This window comes from Leptinotarsa decemlineata, unplaced genomic scaffold (assembly GCF_025532065.1).
Source record: "Leptinotarsa decemlineata unplaced genomic scaffold, Ldec_3_MD MMD2_tig00026328_RagTag_RagTag, whole genome shotgun sequence".
Classification (NCBI taxonomy): domain Eukaryota; kingdom Metazoa; phylum Arthropoda; class Insecta; order Coleoptera; family Chrysomelidae; genus Leptinotarsa; species Leptinotarsa decemlineata.
The window spans coordinates 15,408,116-15,428,009 of NW_027412688.1; the positions used below are offsets into that span (position 1 = coordinate 15,408,116).

Consider the following 19,894-nt stretch of genomic DNA (forward strand, 5'->3'; position numbering starts at 1 on the left):
TAGGTACTAGATAATATTTGATAACAGATACCAACAATGGAATGTAGAGTGGGGAGTCTGCAGGCACCAACTGTTTAGTTGGTGAGTCTGTGCACTCTCATAAACACAGTCTGATTAGAACTCGGCCGATAGTTGCCCAACTTTGTAATTGAACCAGAATTGGAAAGCCTATTCAACTTGTTTCTGATTATTCAATCGGCCGACTGGAATCGCTTAGATGTGCGGACTAACATTACGATTCTACACTAATAAGCATCCAACTAAACTATCGGCCGATAAAAAGTCTGTAGTGTGCGCTTGCCCTTAATGTAAGAACAACTTGAAGTATTCACATCACTTAAAAAAGCTACTGTGCTAGCGAAACATATTTTTCAAATAAAGTTTGTGGAGATCAAATCGTGAGGTGTAGTTTTTGAAATAACCATAGTATACAGGGAAACACATTTTGACATATTCATATTTGATAGAGTAGGTTCTCTAAATATGGACTACCATATGGATTTCATCAAATAAAACTGAAGAAATGGTAGATATATTTCTCTCTTTTATTTTAATCACACAAGAAACTAATCTAGTATCACAATAGACTTCAATTGTCATGAAAAGAACATAAATTCTGGCAAATTTACCTTAATTACAAAAAATTGTAAAAAATAAACTTCTTAAAAAGGTAGTTTAATACGGACCACTAGGTTTTTAATATGAACCATGGGTGCATAATATGGACTTGAGCAGTAAATAATCACAGTTAATAATATTTTATATTATTATTATCATTCTTTTATAGGAATAGATTACCGTCGTAAATCAGTCTCGATCAACAAAAAATAGAATAGTACTTACATACTAAACAACATAATTTTATTAGACTCAAATAGCGAAATATCCATACTAATATTATGGTACTTAAATAAAATTATAAAGTTACGGTAAATAAAAATTATAACAAAGCTAATCACTGCAAAATTCACATAAAAAGTGGACACTATCGACACCAGCACATTCTTCATGTGCCCATTGCTCACAAGAAGAACATTGTACCCACTGTTCTCCTTGAGTATCATCGGAGAAGAGACTGTCACAATATAAACATTTTGCATTATGTTGTTGACTTCGATCGGGGCTTTCATCTGTAAGATCGTTGACTGAATAGTTACTGTCTTCGGACGTAGATGATGATCTATTTACCTTGTTTGGTATTTTTATTTGCTTAGTCTTTTTTAATTGCTTTCTGTTGCTTTTTGGCCTTTTCTTTGGTGCAGACTTCTTCTGCTTCTGACCTACAACACTCCCCTTCTTTTCTCTTGCTTCTGCCTTCTTTTCATTTAGCTCCTCCAGTTTCTTCGTAACATTTCTTTTTTTCTTTGATTCTGCTTCACTTTTTGTCTTTATTGACGTCTCTAAACAAAGTTTATATGGCGACGATGTCAAAATTGTAGATTTGGTTCCCTTTCTTCCCCTGTTATTAGCTTTTTTTCTTAACTGTGGTACTGGAAACAATTGTTTAGGAGACAAATAAGCAATGGATGTAGAAGGACCAGGGTTTACGTCTATGTTAGTTTCAATGGATGGAAGAACTGAAGCCGCTACTTCAATTTCGGGAGATTCTTGTTCTGAAGGCAGTACTACGAACTCTGTCAAGGTTTGAATTTCGTTTACAGCTATTGGTTCAATTTCGCCAATTAATTCCACCAACGACGTTTCAGCCGGATTTTGAGATATTATATCCTCAATTGAAGACTGTGTTCCACAAGCTGTAAAGTTGGGTTCGCTAATAATTGATGGAGATTCATCACAGACAGTTCGATCTGAATCATAAGCTTCATCATTATTGACTGAAGTCGTTATTGTTGATTGAGCTGTAACAGTGGCAGGAATTTCATCAGCTATTGATTGATCAACAATGAAGTCATGATCTTGAAAAACACTCCTGTCTATAGGGTAAATTCCAGTTACCCGAAAACCATTGATGGCCAGTTCAGCCCGCTGGGCTCTTATATAGGCACGACCAAATAATTCTGCTATATCATAGTGCGTTGCAGCTTGACTTTTACGTCGAACAAACTGGCGAATTTCCTCAGTGAAGTATTTTTTTAGTGGGCCCATGAATGTGCGATCGAGCGGTTGAATTTTGTGGCTTGAATGTGGAGGTAATGACAAAAGTTGCACATGATTGGCTCGTGCTAAATCAATCAGTTCAATATTACGGGTATGACTTGCATGACCATCCAATACCAATAATACAGGCGAAGTAGTAGAGGGTTTAGCGTACTTCAAAAAATGTTTAAACCACTTTGTGAAAAGATCAGTCTGAATCCAGCCTGATGGATGGCAGGCGTGAATTGCACCAGGTGGAGCCCCTTTCATTAAAAGAGGATGGTCACGTTTGCGAGGGAAAATCATCATCGGCGGAACAAATGTGCCACTGGCATTCATACACATCACACAAGTGACTGTTGATCCTCTCTCAGCTGAAGTTGTCGCAACTATTTGTCGTTTTCCCTTTTTGGCCAATATTTCCGGCATCTTTGAGGGAACGACTGTAATTCCGGTTTCATCTACATTGTAGATATTATTTGCCAAATAGTTGTGCTTTTCCATTGCTTCTTCTAGTAATTTGAAAAATTCGTCAACATTTTCTTTATTGAAGCCTTTCAGTCTTGCAATAGAAGTACCCGTGGGACGACGAAACGAAAGTTCAGGATGGCGTTTTAAAAATAATCGTAGCCATGTTTTGCCAGCTAACTGGTTTTCTTTGGAAAACTTATGGGTCAAGTTATTTTTTTCCGCTAATTGATAAGCTAATAACTTAATATCACGTCGAGTTAGTCCAAATCCTGATTCTTCCATGTGAAGCACATAATCAGCCAAGTCAGTCTCTAGTTCAGGAGGAAGTGTCGCTTTTCTTCCGAGTTTTATATTTATGACTTCTTTTAAAGGCATGTTACTCTTTTGTGATAACCGTATAAGTGTAGTTTTCGGCACTCCAAAGGTTTTCGATGCTTTCAGAAATCCCATTTTTTTCTCCTGAATAGCTAATATAGCCTGTGCCATTGAATCTTTGTCCCATTGCTGCCGTTTTGGTTTTGACGTCATATCCTAAAACAAAAACGATAAATTTATAATATGGACTACTTGACCATAATATGGACCACTAGTCCATATTTAGAACATTGCGATAGGTCCATATTAAAAATTGTGGCACTTTGAGGTTGAAAATTTTTTAGATTTTTTTACAACTATCTACAATAATTAAGTATATGAGCAATTATTGTTAACATAATGATGTTTCTTGAAAAGGTTCATTTAAATCATAATGATTAGAAATGAAGTAGTGATATTCTTACAAAACTTACCGAAAATATACATCGAGTCTTGCAAAAAACAAAAAATGACGACCACTGACACAAACGCACTCGCAGGTCCGCTACGATCGACTAGCGGGGTGGCGCGGGGCTTGCGCGTCGAATGTAACTAGTTTCACTGCGATTGTAGTGACATCTAGCGAAATGTAGCCGTAGTCCATATTACCTGACTAGTCCATATTTAGGGAATCTATACTTCCCCTATCGCATCCTCAGAGCAAACAATATATTCTCGCTTGACAAAACTAACAAAGCAGAAATTTTAAATGATAATTTTTAAAAAAAAAGCTTTGATCTAGCTGGGTACGCAATATTAAATTTAATTAACACATCACTTAGAACCGGTGTGTTTCCAGATCAATTTAAGATTTCCACTGTTGTTCCTGTACCGAAAATCAACTCAATTAAAGCTGAACATTTTAGACCATTAAATACACTACCAACTCTTGAACAAGTGTTAGAAATGTCTGTATATAACCAATTAAGTCAGTACTTCAATACCAATAAATTGTTTATAGGCAACCAATCAGGTTTTAGAGCTAGACACTCATGTGAAACGTCTCTACAATTTTTAATAACTGAATGGAAAAATACAATTGATAGAAATCAGTACATTGTTGCGGCATTTCTCGACCTCAAAAGGGCATTTGAAACAATTGATCGAAATATTCTACTTGAAAAATTAAAATATTATGGGATATCAGGGATTGTTTTCGATTGGATTCTAAGTTACTTATTCAACAGAAGACAAAAAACTAAATTTGGAAAAGAATTGTCAGATGAACTTATAATTGAGAGTGGCATACCCCAGGGTAGTGTGTTAGGTCCATTGCTTTCCATTATTTACCTAAATGATGTTGATCACATATCTGGATCACACTGTATAAATCTTTTTGCAGATAATACATTGGTTTATTGTATACATGAAAATTTGGATCAGGCAATTGTTGAAATGGATAGGTCTTTAAATAGCATTGAAACATATTTATTTATTAATAAACTGAAACTAAATGTCATAAAACAGAAAGTATGATTTTGACATCATCTTATAAGTATGATCAAATTGTTTGGGCAAATGCTGTTATAGAAATTAATAATGTTAGCATTGAAATTGTGACTGAAATAAAATATTTGGGTTTTATAATTGATAAAAATTTAAAACTAAATAGTCATGCTGATTTTATTTGTAAAAAAATATCTAAAATTTTTTTTCTCTCTCTCGTATATGTAAAAAAGTGTCTATGTATGCTAGGTTGACTCTTTTTAAAAGCCTAATACAACCTCAGTTTGATTATTGTACAACATTACTTTTTCTACTTGGTAAAAATAAATTAGCGCAATTGCAAAAGCTTCAAAATCGGGGCATGCGATTAATATTGGGATGTAGCCGTTACTCAGCAATTAAATCGATGTAACAGTGTCTAAACTGGTTTTCAGTTGAAGAACGTATATTATATATGACTATGATCTTTATATTTAAGCTGCATAAAGGATTGCTACCCAATTACTTTCAAAAATTCTTATTGAGAAATAATGAAGTTCATGATTACAATACGAGAAGAAATAACAATTTTTACATTAATAAAACTAACACTAAATTTGGAATGAATAGTATATTTCATAAAGGCTTGAACGAATTTAATAAACTACTACAATTTGTAAAAGAATCTAATTCAATAAACCAATTTAAGTCATCATTAAAGAAGTATATTAGTGACAGCTCACTATGATATTTGTAATTTTTTATTTTTGAATGTGAACTGACCTAACAATCTATAGATATGTATGTATATTTGGTTTTCTTCGAAAGGTACTTTAGAATATTATTATATTTACATAGTTTATGTCGTGAGATATTTATGAATTTGTAATTTTTCTTTTTTTGTATATTAGGCTTGCCTACTTAATAAAATAAATAAATAATAATAATAATATATTTCATGAGATTTTTCGATGATGAAGTAACTTCAATCGTCAGTCATGCTAATTTCTCAGAAAGTAAGACAAAAGTCCAAGAGTGATGAAAAATATTAGCGTTCTCTCAATGTGGATAATGAAACGAATATTTTCAAGGAACAATAAATAATTATCCAGAATTTTCACATCGATAGTAATATTTAGGATACTTCGAATAGCTGTATTTGTATGAAAACACATTCTTTTTTTTCCCATATATTTTCAAAGAAATATATTTCAATTTTGTGATGTTTGTCAGTCCCTAACATTTCATCCACCCTTATTTTCATATATAATATATTTCTGATCAGTAAAGGTGTTTTTGAGTATGGTTTGATTACCAAGTCCGAAACTTATTTCTATTATTGAAATAAATAATAATAGTTTAAAAAACATGCTTTAACAGGAACACAAAATGAGAAAATAATTCGAAAATAATTTGAGATTGTGTTCAACATCGTTAATAAGTCCTATGGCTTGATGTAACTGATAATTTTCAGTGAGTCTGAAATCAGAATAAATCTATTCACAAAATAATCAATTTTTATGTAAAAAAAGCGGGGGCAAACAGCTCCTAACCAAGTATGTATATAAGACTTATTATCGATGTTGAACACAATTTCAAATCGGTTTTGAATTATTTTTTATTTAGTTTGTTTTGCTATTGAGGCGTGTTTTTTAATTATTCATTATTTACTTTTGTTTGGCTTGCTATTTCAAGTCCATTTATTTTAATATGAATTATATACGCATGCGCAGACAGTGTGGTTGGTCACACATAAACTGTGTGAGAGCAAGTGAAGTTAGTCAAAATAGAGTTACAAACAAACAAACATAGAAGTGAATCTAATATGAAAGCGTGTTAAAAATACTGGTCACATATTTGTGACAGAAACGAACTGACCAAGTTATTCGGGAAATATCACTGGCAGAACGGAGATGCTATAAACTTGCACAGAAGTATGGAAGAGTATATCAAGTTAATCATCAAAAAAGAAGTGATAGAGATCATAAATGAATAGATGATGCAGAACAGACCATCGAAAATATTATCAAAGATAAAAAGACCAAAAGTGAGTCAGAAATAATCACTGGCGAGATATATTCGAATCAACTTGAGAAATTAGGTTTCGCAGGTATCGGATCGTTAGTAGCGTTGTTCCAACTTTGCTTCACTATATCTCCAATTTGTACGAGTATGTTGTTGGTATTTTATTTTCTGTTAATATTTTTCCCACGTTTTTACGTTACTCCTTTTTTATTTCTCCACTCTCAGGTGTTTCAAATCTGTATTTGATTACAGGCATTGGAAATAAATATCTCTTTATATTTTAATCTAGAAACGCAATAACGTGATTTGAAAAGTGAAATTTCAATAGGATACTGAAAACATCTCTATTGGCTTTTAAAATTCCATCAGTGACTAGATCAACATTTAACATTGAATAGTGAATCAATAACCACAAGAGCCACAGCTACGGTTTTATGAATCCTTCATTATCTCTATACGTGATGAACCAACCCATTCCTGGAAATAAAGAGAACAACGTGGGCTATAATCTTTTCTTTTATCGGGATATAAAAAGTCGCTCGCCCGTTTACAGATCATCATCCTGAAAGGAACTTCCAAGGTAGTATAATGACTTGAAATAAGGTGGAAACGTCTTGAAACTTACCGTAAAGACGGATATTACTCTCGACCTCTCCCAAAGAGTTTTTAGCTATGCAACGATACGATCCAGCGTCTTCTCTTTGTAAATGTCGAACAATGACCGTCATTTTCACGTGGAAGGCGGATTTGCTCGACACTTGTACGTCGTATTTCGAGCTGGAAATGACCATTTCACCTGAAAGTAAAAACTGACATGAGCAGATGATATTTGGAATGAAAAGTTTCCAGAAACATAAAACATTTCCAATTACATTATAAGTACAAGAAATTATAGAAAGTTCTTCAGAAAAAATTCTATTCCATATGAAGAATTTGAACAAAATTAATATACTATTATTCGTGTACAGAGTGTCAGTACACTTTTTTGAAAATATTGATTATAATGCTTATATTTGCTATACTAAATATAGAAACTAAATAAGATGAAAAAATAATCAGATGATATAAAACATACACGGACATTGCATATAACATTGATCATTGATCGACATACTACGTGTGATTTATTCAGTTCCTGAAGTTCTGAGGATCTCTGAAGTGAAATCTTGAGCTACAAGAATCATAATAACATCGGAAGAATTTCGATGTCAGTGGTACTACGAAAAAAGTTGAAGAATGAATATTCGTCAGTTTTTTTGTGGTATAAAAACTTCGCGCATTTTAGTTCCGTTTGAATTTGTAGTTGAACTTGTCATTCTCTATAGGTCATTTTTCAGTTTGAAAACAGGTAACAACTTAATTGAATTAAAATGTAAAGCAGTAACTGTCCATCTATTATCTCGAAAATTTTTGAATATTTATATTCGAATGAATATTATTTTGTGAATCATTCAGAATGTTTCCAATATTTGCATAGCTTTATGAATGAAAAATGAATGAGAATACATTAATTCTATGGAAATCAATATATTTGGATTGGATAATTTGTTATCATTGTCAATTATTTCTAGTAACAGTAAAATTGTATTCGTTTCTGAACTTTCAAATCAGTTGTTCCTCACTTCAGATAAAATAAAACCGATTAGATCCCACTGTCGACAAAAAAGCTACAATTATATTTTGTAGATTAGGTTATTTGTTATCATTGTCAATTATGTCTAGTGATCGTAGACTTGTACCGTTTCTGTAACATTGATTCTTAAATGGATTGGACACAGAACATTCATAATGCTTCACAATACCAATCAATCACTATTTTTATTATGAATTGAGTAGTGGGGACACCCTCTACAATAATAAAAATTAAACCATCCCTTCTCGCCTCGTCCACGAACTTTCCTCGCATATATTTTGTCTATCATAAAAAAGTATTTGTTTCGAAAGTATTTTTTTTCGTGTACAACAATGTTTATATGAAAATAGCTGCTTCAAAAAGGCTTTTTCTTCCAGTTTGTGTCTGAAGGTTACTTCGTTGCGTGATCTACACATCTCTGTGTAATGTCTCCTTAAAATATACCTTTTCAATTCAAACAAGATACCTATATGGCGTGAATTTGATAAAAATAAGCAAATGAATGTTATTTAAGTACCCCCACCGAAGACATGGGTAGATTTAACCCATTCCGTGACAAAAAGTTGTGATTTTCTGAACGAATTGAGTATTTTTTCTTATTATGTTATCCATATTTGTTACTGAAGAACCGATAAGGCAATTGTTTTACGGCGAAACATCGGATGTCTAGCAGTGAGGATGACAGTGTATCATGTAGGTGAAATTTCACTTCTTTCATCAATTATATTGTGTATGAATCCTGTGAATGATATCTGATTCGATTCCATTATGAATTTTTGGAATACAAACGGAATAAAGAAAAGTGTTTTTCGTTCAACTCAGCGTTCATATAAAAGTATTTGTTTCGAAAGTATTTTTCTTTTGTGTAATTCAATGTTTATATGAAAAAAGCTGTTTCGATCATGTTTGCATGATCTACATATTTTTGTATAGACTTGATTTCTGAAATTGATTGCTTCCTTTCCTTCTTTGGAAGATTCCCACATTTTTTGTATCAAGATGAAAAAGTAGAAAGCCAAAACCATTCTCTGCCAAAAATTAATCTCTTCTAAAATGATACCCTTTCAATTTAGTGAAAACTAGATCTGAAAATAATCCGAATGTATAAAAGGTTATGTTTCTTTGCTACAATTCCGATACCGAAATGACTATTTTCGTAGTTTGTATTATTGATTATATCAGTGTTTTTCCAAGCGATTCTTTGATGAGAGTATTACTGTTTATTTTACCGATTCTGAAAAATAGTACTATATTTGTTTCTGAGGTGATATTTGTCCCAAATTCGAGTCTCGTGTCAATACTGTTTATAATGGGAACATTATTCAACGAACTGTCATCCACATTAACAGAAACCAAAATATTATCGACGTTGAAAATTTGTTACAGTTTAATTTCAAATTTTCACGAAAATATGAATCCAAAATCCAAACTAAACTGTCTGAAGAACCATATTTCCCAAAAGAGACAGACTGTTATGGTTTTTTTTTCTTGAAACTACACCTTACATAAACTACACCTTACCACAAAAGTTTATGGAGAGCAAATCGTTAGGTGTAGTTTATGAGAAGACTATTATCGATCGATCAAAAAGAAGAAAACCATCAAATGTACGACATTTTTCCTGAAATGATGAAGACAAATCAAATTTTTGAATATGAACTAAAAATACCAAAATTTTCAGATTACTCAACAGGACAAATCAACATCAACGTCTTAAATATTTTTAAATCAAAATACTCAAACAATAACGCAATCATAACAAAAAAAGCAAACTTTTCCTGTTAATTTCGAAGCAGAACAAGAAAACTGTAAAAGGTTAAAACAATCGGTTAAAACAATAAATTCTCCATATGGAACTCTTCTTTGAACTGAAAACTTTGTGGAAGTAACAGTCAGTATACTATTAGTCGAAAGCAAAATAATAAATCTAACACATGATGATCAAAAATTGTTTGTCGGCCTATTTGAACCAATAAACATCAAGCCAGTTCAGATCATTACAATTACAGTGTTCGTTTCGGATATTATTATTGCTATTTGCTATCATTCCTTTTTCTGCTTATCAAAACACATCCTAATATATTTTTGATGTAGATATGTTTCAGATAATCATAACAGGTTTTCTTGTTCGAAGTTCATTGTAGAAAACGCTCAGAGCAATGGAAATATGAAAAAATATGAATAGGTACCTTAAAATGAAAAAAACAAACCTCTCGAAAAACTCTATGGTACATAGGGAGACGTGAAAGTTGCTATTGTGTTATTATTTAACTCAGTCAACCAATTCCCAGGGCCGTAATTTAATAGGGAATGATTCACCCATTCATAATCAAATATTACCCAAACATCCCGAAATATAAAATAAAATTCATTTTTCTCAGTATAAAGTGAACGCCTACGATCCAAAAACTACAACAAAAAATACAGGTCCGTATTTAAAAATTCAATGATGGGGGTGGGCCAAGTCAGATGAAACCCTATATAAAATATTCATGGACATATTCTGATAGCCCACATCAAGTGCCGATAGCAAAATGTGTACAGATTTTCAAAATTTCTGCGAATAAAGAAGATATAGGCAAAAAAAAATTGATTTTTTGGTTTTTCCTGTACAGCTCCAGAACGAAAAGAGCTATATTCAATTTTTTCACATCATTAAATAGGTATCTGAAATACGCAATTTTGTCATGATTCAGCCGACACTCTATCTCTTATCGTTTACGAGATACCCATGTACAGAAACGGATTTGAATAGCCCTGTATAACAAGATTTTGCTGTTAAAAAATCTGAGAAAACCTAGAAAATCTCCTGAATCAAAAAGATATGAATACATTTTTTCCATTTTTCATTATTATCATTGTTGAAATACTTGACAAAACATGTTCAAAGAAGTGTTAAGATCTTCTTTCGGGTCCTGGTGAACCACCAGGATGAATAGACCTCTGAAGAAGCCAGCTACTCGTGCTGGCGAAACGTTAGGATACAGTTCCAAACCAAGACGGCCTTTAAACCCGAACGAAGATGGTAACACTGAAAATGTCGGCCGCGAAAGCCTCAATCAATTTATTAGATGTTCAAAGAAGTTTGAAAAAAGTGAATGACAAAGCAAATTGAATCATAGTTCATTGCTTTGAAGACGGAATAATTTTTTATAAATAGTTGAATGATAATTGCACGTATTGTTCTCACTGGAATATGAATTGATAAAAAGAAACATTTCCAGAAAAGTAATAGTAACTCTCTATGAAAAAATTAAAATCATCAGTATACATCGTAGTCACTAAAATTTATATGTTTATACAGGGTGAGTCAACAAGATTCCCTCGGTCCATTACTATCAGAGGAAACAATGTTTGAAAATGCTCAGTTTTTTATAGTCATATCGATAAATACTATTTTTTTAAATCATTTTATCGCCCACTGGGACTTTTTTTAGGAATAGCTAGTCATCATCACTATGATGATTTCTGGAATCTCAACTTTCGATAAAACCGGTCAAGTTTCATTCAATTTCAAACAGACATAATCCAACTTTTCCAAATGGAACACCCTGTATTTTTTCATTCGTATGAAATGTTTCAATCTTTCACTACATTTTTTATCAAAAGTATACTATACGAAAAACTGATATTTCACAAATCATACCAAGTTTTAGTGATTGTTGTAACCACAAAAAAGGGTTTTCTTACGTTCACTTACTCAAATTTGTTTTTAGAATATTTAAACTAATCGCTTGTACATTAGCATTTTTAATGCCATCTAGTGATAGTTCTCAGCGGTTTCAACTGTAAAAAATGCACAAAAAACCTAAAGAATATATAAATGCTGCTTTTTTCTCTGAAAACTCCGTTATTCTTGACTGATATCAAAAAATTAATCTCGGAATTTGTCAATAACGCCATGTGTTGAAGTTTCTTTCGCATGTAGATTGAATCATTTTCATTATGAACCATATATTGGAAGATATGATGCGAATGGTCTATGCTTCGGGGGAAAAAGACGGAAACTGCCCCCTTGCAACTACGATTCACAAAGTGAAGTTCCCCGAAAAGGAAAACCAGATGGAAGGGCATTTCTTGCTCTAAAAACAAGATTTGAAAAAACTGGTAATGTCAATCACGAGAAGTTGGAACGTGTCTGCCCTGTAACAAATGAAGAGAATACATTTCATGTTGCTCTTTACCTTTTTGAAAATCCCCATGTGGGTACCCGACAGCTAAGCAGGGAATTAGGATTTTCTCAAACCAGCCCGTCTCGAATGATACGGGCAAGCAAATTTCATCCTTACCACTTGCAATTGATGCAAGAGTAAGGAGGAAGAGATTTTGAAAACGTGTTCAATATTGCCGATGGGGCTCAGAAAAGATCAATCAGGAAAATGATTTTTTTGATTTCGTGTTATTTTCTGATGAAGCGACTTTCCATAAAAATGGAACTGTGAATCGGCGTAACATGCATTATTATACCACGACAAACCCCCATTTTGTTCGTTGACTGAACCATCAACAGGGCCGGTACCTTCAACTGACCAAAATGGATTTTTATAGGGGTATATTAAATGGATTGTCTACCAAACTCCTCCAACAAGACATGATACGAAAAATCACTAGAGCTTTCACGGAAATTCCAGAGGGGCAAAAAGAAGTCTGGAGAGCCTGATGTCAGTCGAAGGCTTCCCACCAGCTTCTATGCTGCAGCAAGTACTCTCAAATGACCACAATAAGAGTATCGACATCCTGACGAGGAAAAATGGCGACAAAGCCGCCAATAGAGCGCTAAAATTCTTATGGAAACTCACGTACCAGGTTCTGTGTTTCCTGGAACTACGCATTGGATGGAAGTATCAACAACATCCTCACAATACGACTGGCAATCTGCTAGTGCAGTTATTGATGAGGACAAGGTAAAATGGACCATATCGGTCTTTTTCTTCTTCAGATCACAGGACCTGACGATATAAGACCAGCCCTACTTCAATGGAGATTGAATATTCTCATGCCGCACCTGATTGGAATATTCAGAGCCTCTCTAGCTCTAAGGTATATTCCCAGTAAGTGGAGAGAAAGTACGAGTGGTATTTATACCCAAACCAGGTAGGATGGACTACACGTTTGATAAAACAACCTTTCCAACAATTATCCAATAAGTAGGAGAATGAATATTCAAGATGCTCTCTACTAAAGCAATACGTATCAATGTAGAAGACATCGCAGTAAGAGGACTGGTCATGAGGGGATGTACACAGGGAGGGGTCTTATCATCTCTTCTTTGGACATAGTTCTGGATGTCCTGATTAATCACCTCAACAATAATGGATTCTACACAATTGCATATGCAGATGACATGGTTATCTTGCAGACCGGCATATTTATGAATACATTATGCGATAGAGCGCAGAATCGGCTCAAATTAATAGAAACATGGTGTGAGGAACACTCACTGTCGATCAATCACAAGAAGATTGAGATGGTCCTTTTCACCAGGAAAATATTTTTATCGGGCTTAAACCTCCCGAAATCCGAGATTTAGCCAAAGCCTCGGTGGATAATAACATTATCCTGAGGTGGATAATAACATCATCCTGAGATGGGTTGAAGGGCACGACAGGAGTAAAGTAATCGCATTGCCGACTTTTTAGCCAAGGAAGCGGCTGGACTAAGAATTTAAGGACTCAGTGACACCTACGGCCTGATGATTTCGACAATTGCGGAAATAGCCAAACGTCACACCTATGATCCATCCCAAAATAGATGGGATGGAATCAAAGGATGCAATCTTGCCAGGATCACCCTAGGCGACCGTGGGAAGCTGACACCGAAGAAATATCTGACGATGACCAGGAAAAATCTACGCCCAATCTGGCCACTGTCAACAAAGGAAACACCTCCACAGTAAGTGGGTAGAGGACACACCTCTATGCAGGATATGTGAACAGAAAGATGGAACTGTCAGGCATGTCCTATGCGAGTGTCCAGAGTTATCGACAAGACAGTGTGTGTTTGACGAGTCTTATACTATACCTGTCCTTCTTGGAAAGGACAGGATGTACGATGACCTAGGAGGATAACTCGTCTGGAGGATGTAAAATGGGACACATGTGGCCTAAGTGCTGTGGGCCTTTCCTACTCTAGAGATACATATATGTGTTGCAGAAAATGGTCGCCATTTTGAGCATCTTTTGGACTTCTCCATTCAATAAAAAATTCAAGCGTTATTGTTCATATTGAAGAAATTGAGTAGGTGAACGTGAATCAATGAATTTTTTGTGGTAACAACAATTAATAAAACTGGGTATGGTTTGTAAAATATCAGTTTTTCGTATAGTATACCTCTGATCTTGTTGACTCACCCTGTACAATAAATCGATGGCGACAATGAAATTTGAAAACACGTGATTCACAAATTTTTCGCAAACATTCCGCACATGTAGGTTCTCAAAAGTAATAATTTCTTCGAAAAGAACAAAATCGGAACATTATTTTCCACAGAAGCTTATCATTTTGTGTGTTCCTACACCTGCCTTCAAATATGTGCTAGTCAGAAGTTGCTATTGCAGAATTTCCTTTCTCAATTTTGCTTCTTTTCCAGCTGCTTCTGAAATCATTTTTCTCAGATGTTGTTATGAATCGAATATTTCTGGCCTCTTCATCGGGTTTGAAACCCAATGTTTTCAGGATCATTAAAGCTTTGATGGGAATATAGAGAAAATATACATGAAAGAAATTGACTCTAAGACCTCTAGTGGTGAATAATTCTTTTGATGATTTGAAATGAACTTATCGAATATTTCGTAATGCACATTGTCTTGTCGTCTTTCACTCTTTCAGCTTGCGTATCACTGACGTAAAATCTTAGGTGCTCTCATCAGCACGGAACACATTTTTTCCGTCATTATGGCACAGAATAGTAGACAGCCTGAGATTGTGACTGAAAATAATTGAGGAGAATATTCTCACGATCTTTTAAAATTTGACAGAAAATCATTAATACCAATAAGTAGTCCATATATTTAATTTTGATTCGTTTTGTTATAACTGGCTTCGTTCATGTTTATCAAATTGAAATAAATCACTTTCAGTTCAGCATTTGTGTGAGTGATGACCTTTTTCACGATTTCTGAGGTCAAAAGTGAACAGACTTGGTCGGCGGTAGGTTTCAAACCTAGATTAATTGCAACGCCAGTTAATTTCTGTTATCGCACTTTTGTTCCAATGTATCTTGCCGCTTGTCCAGACTGTACCACGGGTTTGAATGACCATGATAAGCAATTCTTTTACCAGAATTAATTTCAGGTAGGAAAGGAGTTGGTGAAATTGACAGGTAGGTATTTCGTTTGGGAGTCGAAGTCAAGGTTTCATGACTGTGGATATAATTGGGGAGAGAAACAAAACCAACCCCTTTTGAATAATCTGCTCCACTATTTATGAGATCATGTGAAACAATCGCCGTGGATTCTAGAACGTCTGGGTCATCAGACTTTTCTTCCAAATTTGTTTTTCTCATCTAGTGGACTTGGGAGATTGAGATGTGGCCATTTCCATGAAAAAATCCTACCAACTTTATTTTTTTGAATAAGACACCCCACCCCGTATATCAACACATTTTTGGAATCGATTTTTTATTGAAATACGTTTTTGTTAATAATGTCCTATGCCTATCTCTATCGGTTTTTAAGCCCTAATTGAACTCAAGTATATCAGTACTCTCAATTCATGAAAGGTTAATAAGTTGATGATAGCTTGAATAAACTCCAAATATTCAATCAACACCAAGAAATTGTCTTTATATCATACAGGGTGTGCTAAAATCACCATTATTTCCATGCATAAAAGTGGTCAAAAGTTCATTTTTCAAATGAAACTGTATATTACAAGATTTATTGAAAGATGATAAAAGTGCTTTAAGATGATACATCATGTCCCTGTACCTAAATCATACAGTTTTCTTGATAAAGTCACTTCTTCTGGAAAAATATTTTTTTTTTAAGAATTCGGTTTTAGGTAGCAGTGGAATTTATCTACATTGTTCTACGCATTATGTAATCAGGTTTTGGGAGATAGGTGCGCAAAAATAGATTTTCATTTGAAAATATTGATAATTCACATGATTTGAATTCTTTTGTTGCCCATATATTTTCAACCATTATTCGATGTCTACTTTATTTTTCATGAAAAAATATCTGGAAACGGATAAGATCGAAATGCTTTCGTCAACTCGGCGTTGAACTGAATAGACCGTAAATATAAAACACTCTTCCTCGCTGTTTCTAAATATCAGGTCTATCGATATTAATTAATGGCTTACAATCGAGATTAGATATCAGATTCATTAATCATGTACAGGAAGTTGGCCACGCGAAATATCCACTTCAATTATATAATCAAGTCAGGCGCCCCACGATGAACCCTTTTCCTAATCAAGCCAATAATGCCGGGTGAAAATCGATGTTTCTTATTGACAAATAATTGTATTTTGCAAAGGAAACTGTATTCTATCATATACAGAGTGGTCCAACGAAAAGTATGCACCTTGCTTTACTCCTTTTTTTGTACCTTAACGCAAAAATGCTCGGACAGGTCAATTTTGCTTTTGAGGGGAACACATTTTAGCTGTATTTTTCTACCTGTGCCTTCAACCCCCTAGAGCGGGTGAGTAACAACCCTAAAATTTTAAATGGAAAGTGGGGTCGAGTGACATATCATTTGAAAGGGCACAAAAGTATCTTTCCAATGATACCTACTTTGTTGAATTTCACTCAAATATGTAGGTATTATGAAGAAAAACAACTACAACCCAGGACTTTGAAATGTGTAATTGACTTAGTAGAATCCTACTTCAGCAAGTGCTGAAAATGTGACCTATTTGCTTCCATACAATGATACAGACTTTGTTCAAATCTATTCCTTACATTCTGTAGCATATCAGTTGCTATACTTCTGCACTCTGCTGTAATTCGTTGGCGCTCGGGCTGCGTAGCAAAACATTTATTTTTCAAGTGTCCCCAAAGGAAAAAGTCTAAAGGTGATAAATCAGGTGACCTGGCAGGCCATTTGATGGGGCCTCCCCTTCCAATCCACCGTCCAGTAAACCGGTCATCTAAAAACTCGCTTACCAGAGCAACATAGTGAGGAGTTGCTCCATCTTGCTGGAAATGAAACCGATCATCATTATGATTTTGGTCATTTTCAATTATTTCTGTTATGAGAGGATCAATTGTATCTTCAAGCATGTTCAGGTAGACCTCACCAGTTAAATTCCCAGGAATAAAAAGTGGCCCTACGATATGACTATCACATCAGACATTGATTTTATGAGGGTACTGGGTATGGACCTCTCGGAATAAGTGTGGGCTACTGTCATCCCAGTAACGGCGATTATGCCTATTCACAGCTCCATTAAAAAAAATGCACTCTCATCGGAAAAGCACGTGTTGAATGATAGGTGCGGATCATGAATTAGTAGCTGGCTCGGTTGTTCACAAAATTGCAGCCTTCTATCAGGATCATCTTCATTGAGTTCCTGTACTAATTTGATTTTGTACGGATGAAATTTATAGGCTTTTAATATCCGTATTATGGACGAACGGAGACACCTGAGGCTGCAGCAAGCTGACGGGTACTTTGAGTATGATCCAATTCAACATGTCCCAAAACAGCGACTTCCATTGCTTCATTTCTGATCGATCCGGTATCGACAAACTTTTGGACTAACTTGGCAACGTACGAATCATTCACATTTTTCCAGGGATGACTGTTAAAGAGGCGAGCAGTAAGTCTAGCACAACTATTATGTTGATAATGAAGTTTAACAATTTCAACTCGTTCAGGAATGGAATAAACCATTTTTACAGTAAAGTTGAAATAATATCAAAAGCAACCGAACTGAATTAATGAACGTTTGCCTAAATTCTTTTTGTACACTTATCTGCTGTTGTTATTCGAACCAAAAAACGCACGAGAGAAATTGAGTTTTTTCCGCATTTTCATCAACACCAAAAATATCGAGTAAATGTTCTTGCTTTTTTCATGACTATTCAAGTGGATACAACAAATTAGGTATCATTGGAAAGAGAATTTTGTGCCCTTTCAAATGATATATCATTCGACCCCACTTTCCATTTAAAATTTTAGGGTTGTTACTCACCCTCTCTAGGAGGTTGAAGGCACAGGTAGAAAAATACATCTAAAATGTGTCCCACTCAAAAGCAAAATTGACCTGTCCGAGCATTTTTGCGTTAAGTTACAAAAAAAGGAGAAAAGCAAGGTGTATATTTTTCGTTGGACCACTCGATATAATGAAATTGGCCGATACTTGATACATAACTAACCTATTAAAATTTACTTTTTTGTGAGATTTTCAATGAACAATTTTACAAAAACGCAACATGTGTTTCGCCATACAATTGCTTCTTCGGCCGTGTCTTTACTAAAGTAGTGAAGTGTTTTTTGAAACGCTATTCAAACATTTAAATCAAGCTGGTTCTTAACTACAAAATTATATCACGAAATGTTTCACTATCAGAGTAGCTTCTTCGTAGTGAATAACATGCTGGAAGTTAATTATTCACTCTTATTCACTTTTATATACCCCACGCAACAGCCAGGTACATATTCGATCATAATTACCTAGAGCATCTAGTCATATTTTATATACCTAAGTTACTTACTCAATTATAATTACCTGAAGTATATTGTATCAATTCAACATCAATAATAATATGTTTATGAAGACTAGTAGAAAGCAGATAAAGGCAACACCTTGGTTCCTACAACTACGTCCAAAAAACCCTAGATTTCTTGAATTTAGGAAATTTTGAAATATAAAACGTGGTCCGACTAATTCTCATCGATGAGAAGTGAAAGATTTTTTGAAAAATTCAAACTTACTCTTCAATGAATGGAAAAAATTCAAATTACCTTTGATGAACCTCCAAACTCCAAAATTGTACTCTCTCATAAAACTTAACAGAGTTATTCGATTAGACCAGTAGTTTCCTTTGTCACTGAACTATCAGCGAATCTATCAGAAAAATTATTTTGTATCATCATGAACCATGGTAAATTTCAACCTAAATGCAGTCAACGAGATTCATATGACTTGATAAATGAAATAAGGGATATAACTCTAAGAGTCAACGCAAAATTATTATTCTCTGATGTGCAGAATCTATTTTTCAGCATACCTCCCGAAGAATCTATTACTTTAGTTATATAATTATTAGGTTTAATTATAGGAAATCCGTTGAGCCCCTTACTAGCGGAAATTTTCATGAATAACCTACAGAAGTTGATTCTCAAGCATCCTTTGATAAAGTACTTCTTGTTTTGGCATAAATATTGTGGTTGACGTTCTGGTATGTTTTACAGGTATTAACAGACAATTAAATAGTTTTCATAGGAATAACCTAAGGCTTTCGTTACATATAAACTGATTAATCAGACGCGCATATGGTTAATTGAAACACCTATATTTTCAGAGACACCTAAACAAAAAACTGAAAATAAATCTATGTGATACAATTATTATTTTATGGATTTTTTATTATTGAGATACTGTCTATGGACCTAGAGAACATCCTCCCGAATACAAAAAGTACAAAACTCCTCTATCAGACTTATTTTTGGGTTGAGCTACAAAATCCATGCCTCCCCTTCATTAGTAAGATGGGTAGCTAAAAATGTGTAACAGACGTGAGCATTATCTAATGAACTTTGTTTATAGACTTCTAGATAGTAAAACTTTCGGATATCTCATGAATAAACTTGTACAAAGAAACCGCATACATGACGGATACCTCCGTTTTCACAATTAGTTATATGAACGTTTTTTTTCTACCAGGCAGCAACTCTGTTCAACATCTACTTTGATTATATTGAAGTCAAATCATT

The 19,894-nt window shown here is 34.2% G+C and overlaps 2 protein-coding genes across 3 annotated transcripts in view; both read right to left on the bottom strand.

Moving 5' to 3' along the window:
* The window catches only part of LOC111505269 (lachesin), a 624,335-nt gene that overhangs the window by 6,405 nt on the left and 598,036 nt on the right, over positions 1 to 19,894 (bottom strand). For both annotated transcript variants that reach the window (XM_074181993.1, XM_074181992.1), the window contains exon 8: positions 6,998 to 7,168. In XM_074181993.1, coding sequence (XP_074038094.1) covers positions 6,998 to 7,168 — 171 coding nt within the window. The remainder of the gene's footprint in view (positions 1 to 6,997; positions 7,169 to 19,894) is intronic.
* On the bottom strand, positions 600 to 3,430 carry LOC111502116 (uncharacterized). Its single transcript, XM_023156104.2, has 2 exons — positions 3,357 to 3,430; positions 600 to 3,099 (listed from the first exon to the last, which is right to left on the bottom strand). Exon 2 carries the CDS (start codon positions 3,094 to 3,096, stop codon positions 952 to 954), a length of 2,145 nt encoding a protein of 714 aa, XP_023011872.2. The 5' UTR covers positions 3,097 to 3,099; positions 3,357 to 3,430; the 3' UTR covers positions 600 to 951.

What these genes read in the sequence shown, in the direction of transcription:
- LOC111502116 (XM_023156104.2), bottom strand. Translation starts at nt 3,096, where the DNA reads ATGACGTCAAAACCAAAACGGCAGCAATGGGACAAAGATTCAATGGCA.